The sequence below is a fragment of the Emiliania huxleyi genome, assembly GCF_000372725.1.
Source record: "Emiliania huxleyi CCMP1516 chromosome Unknown EMIHUscaffold_2100, whole genome shotgun sequence".
Classification (NCBI taxonomy): Eukaryota; Haptophyta; order Isochrysidales; family Noelaerhabdaceae; genus Emiliania; species Emiliania huxleyi.
The window spans coordinates 1-3,163 of NW_005200505.1; the positions used below are offsets into that span (position 1 = coordinate 1).

Sequence of the window (3,163 nt, forward strand, 5' to 3'; positions counted from 1 at the left end):
GTTTTTCGATGCCAAGACCGGAAGGACGGGGAGGCTTTTGGGGAATTGGTCCTTCTTCCTCCTTGGCCTTGGTGGGGAACAAAAGAGAAAAAGTAGTCCCGCCAAGGGAAGAAATGATACTTGGGATTCGAGGGAAGGATCGAGATTTCCTGGAGCCGGGCACATGGGAGGGGTTTTTGGAAACCAACAAGAAATCACGACTCTCACAGTGATTTGGGCAGCTTAGCCCTCAGCCGAAGCTGGGGCCGGTCCCGTAGCCGAGAGAGCCCGCGCCGATGAGTTCGACGCGGTCGGGGGGGTGAGAATGGGCAGAGCCTCGGGCACCCACGCGTACAGTCTGTTGCGGGCAACGAATTTTACAACACAAGGCGGTCGCACAGCACGATTCACGCGACAGGCAAGGCGCGGGCGACGACTTCCTCAGAAGCCATCGGTCTAGCGACAACCTGCCTCCAGCTTCTCACTGAAAGAAAGAAAGAATTTTACAGAAAGAAAGAAAACAGAAACCCAAATGAGGGATGGGAGGAGGACACGAATTAAAATTAAATAAACGGACATCCCAAGCTAGGGCGGGGTCGATCGAGGACAGACGCCACCTTTGCAGGATTTTGCAAAAGCGAGGGGGGGGGCAGGGTAGGCTCCGCCTCACTGCATCTCGGACTGGATTCCACGAATTGATTTTCCTAGCGTCGTCAAAGTGAGCTGAAAGCTCGCTGAAGAGCCGATGTCACCCGCCGACCGCCTCCCATCTCGCCGCTGCTCTGGCGGGGCGGCGGCGGGGCCTGGCGACGGCGCGCGGCGCATGTGCCGTGGCAACCCACCGGGCCGGCCGGCCGCGAAGGCGCCGACCGGCGATCGCCACCGCGCCCCGCCTCGGAACGCCGTTTCCGCTTGGCGTCCGAGGCGCTCGGCGTTCCCGCTGGAGCGCGAGATCGGACCGGGTCTGACGCTCCTTTTCTCGCCGTAGGCACGGCTGGCCGGCTGGAGCAGCGGAAAAACAAAAATCGAATACGTCAATCCTCTCCGGCCAGCCTCGGGCTAATTAAAGCCGCAAAAAATCGGAAGGTTCCGCCGCCCCGGATTCCACCTCCCTGGCCCTCCACGCCCCGCGCGCGCGACCGTATCACCGCCGCAGTCGGCCTCCCCGCCCCGCGCGCTGTAGGAGCGGCGCCCACCCACCGGAGACGCCTTCCCCTAGACCGCCCGACCACCCCGCCCCCTTCGGCAGGTGCCTCGCACGTATTTTGAGCGCGAGAGGCCTCCTTTGAGGTGGCGGCCGGCCGCCGCGTCGCGCGGTGAGGCGGCATGAGGCCGTCCCCCTTCACGTTCGAAGGCGGGCCGGCCACGGCACCGGCTGTCGCGGCTCGAGGGCGGCAGGCGAGCCGCCCCCCCCTCCTCCCTCCCTCCGCTCCTTCCTCCCTTCCCCGCAGCGCTGCCCACGGCACCATCTCCTGGTGCCCCGCTGCCGCCCCACCCGCCGCGCCGCCCGCCGCCGATGGCCCGGCCGCCACCGCCACCGTCGGCGGCCGCCTCCCGCCCACCCGCACCGCCGCCCCGGCCACTGCCACCCGCGCCGCCGCCTCGCCCAACGCCGCCGCCGGCCCACCCTCCCGCCCGTCGCCGCTGCCGCCGCGCCGCCGCTGCCGCCCTCCGGGCCGCCTCCGGCCCCGCCACCTGCCTCGCCGCCGCCCACGCGACTGGCCTCGCCGCCGCCACCGCCACCGCCCTCCCCACCGCCCTCCCCTCCGCTCTCACCGCCGCCGACGCGCCGCCACGCCGCCTCTGCCTCCGCCCTTGCCGAGCCGTCGCCACCGCCCTTCTCGCCGCCTCTGCCGCCCATGCCGCCTTGGGTGCCCCCTATTCCGTGGCCCTCGCCACCGTCGCCGCCGTCGCCGCCCCCGCCGCCACCGCTACCGCCGCCTCCCGCCCCGCCACCCCCTCCGACACCGTCACCCCCCCTCCCTCACACCATCCCGGCCGGCCTCCTCCGTTCTAGCCCCAACTCCCACACACCACCACCGACCTCCCCGCGCCCCCACACGCCGGCCCCGCGCACCCACGCCACCACCACCGCCCACGTCGCCCTCCCGGCCCCCCACCCCGCGCCCCAGGCTTTTCATAGCTCCGCTCGGGGCGTCCTGGCGCCGCCTCCCCAACCGCTGACGGCGGCTACCGGCCGGCATAGCCCTTCCAGCGCCGGCCGGGGGCTGCGGCGGCGCGCGGCGCGCGGCGGGCAAGCTGCCTGCTGGCGGGCGGCGCTTCTAGTCGTGATTTTAGTGCCGCGTAGGTCGCCCTTCGGCCACTTCTCGGGCGTGCGGCCGCAGCGCGGCGAGAAGGCGGCGCGCTCGGCCCGCTGGCGGAGGTGAAGCCCCCCAGAGCGGAAGCTGGCGGGCCGGGGGCGTCGGGCGGGTGCGCGGCGGCACCCGTGCCACCGGGACGGGCCGTGGTGGCCCGTGTGGCGGCCGTGAAGGGCCGTTTGGTGCGCCCCGGCGGCCTCCAGCACGGCGGCCGCCGGGGCCGGTTTGGACTGTGTTTGGGGGGGTGGAGGGGTCCGGTGGCCGGTGTGATGGTCGTTTATCACCCTACTATCACCCACTTACCGCCCCCGGCCGTGGGGCCTCTCCAGACGCCGCCATTCATGATTTCAAAGGGTCCTGCCGACGCTCATCACAGTGCGCCGGAGGGGCCGGAGCCGGCGCCGCGGAGGACGAGGATGGCCGTGGCGGACCGGGACGAGCTCTGGGAGGTACAATGTCAGTGAGTATATTGTAGAGGTCACCCATGCGCACAATATCTTGACTGAGAGCTAAGCCAGGGGAGGCGATGCCGGGGCCGTACAGCAGCTTGATGATGCTGCGCCGGCGTGCGTCCCGCCGCCGCCGCCGGGGCCGGTTTGGACTGTTTGGGGGGGGGGAGGGGTCCTATGGCCGATGTGATGGTCGTTTATGGCCCTCCTATCACCCACTTACCACCCCCGGCCGTGGGGGCCTCACCGGACGCCGCCATTCATGATTTCAAAGGGTCCTGCCGTCGCTCAGTTCGAATCACAGTGGGGCGGAGCCTACCCTGCCGTTCATGGCAGAGATACGAGATACCCTGGAGTTGACTGGACGCAATCGGTTCGCAGTCTCTATCGACCATCGGTGCGTGTGTTTTGGTCTTG

General features: G+C 69.6%; 1 protein-coding gene across 1 annotated transcript; it reads left to right on the forward strand.

The window, feature by feature from the left end:
- The first annotated feature begins 802 nt into the window (after window positions 1-802).
- EMIHUDRAFT_460714 (hypothetical protein) lies at window positions 803-2,621 on the forward strand. The gene is made up of 5 exons (XM_005780624.1): window positions 803-809; window positions 968-1,065; window positions 1,258-1,377; window positions 2,112-2,215; window positions 2,288-2,621. Exons 3-5 carry the CDS (start codon window positions 1,306-1,308, stop codon window positions 2,364-2,366), a joined length of 255 nt encoding a protein of 84 aa, XP_005780681.1. The 5' UTR covers window positions 803-809; window positions 968-1,065; window positions 1,258-1,305; the 3' UTR covers window positions 2,367-2,621.
- The last annotated feature ends 542 nt before the right edge of the window (window positions 2,622-3,163 follow it).

What these genes read in the sequence shown, in the direction of transcription:
- EMIHUDRAFT_460714 (XM_005780624.1), top strand. Translation starts at nt 1,306, where the DNA reads ATGAGGCCGTCCCCCTTCACGTTCGAAGGCGGGCCGGCCACGGCACCG. An exon ending in TCGCGGCTCGAGGGCGGCAG is followed by an intron (nt 1,378 to 2,111) that starts GCGAGCCGCCCC and finishes CCCGCGCCCCAG; the next exon opens with GCTTTTCATAGCTCCGCTCG. An exon ending in GCCGGCCGGGGGCTGCGGCG is followed by an intron (nt 2,216 to 2,287) that starts GCGCGCGGCGCG and finishes AGTGCCGCGTAG; the next exon opens with GTCGCCCTTCGGCCACTTCT.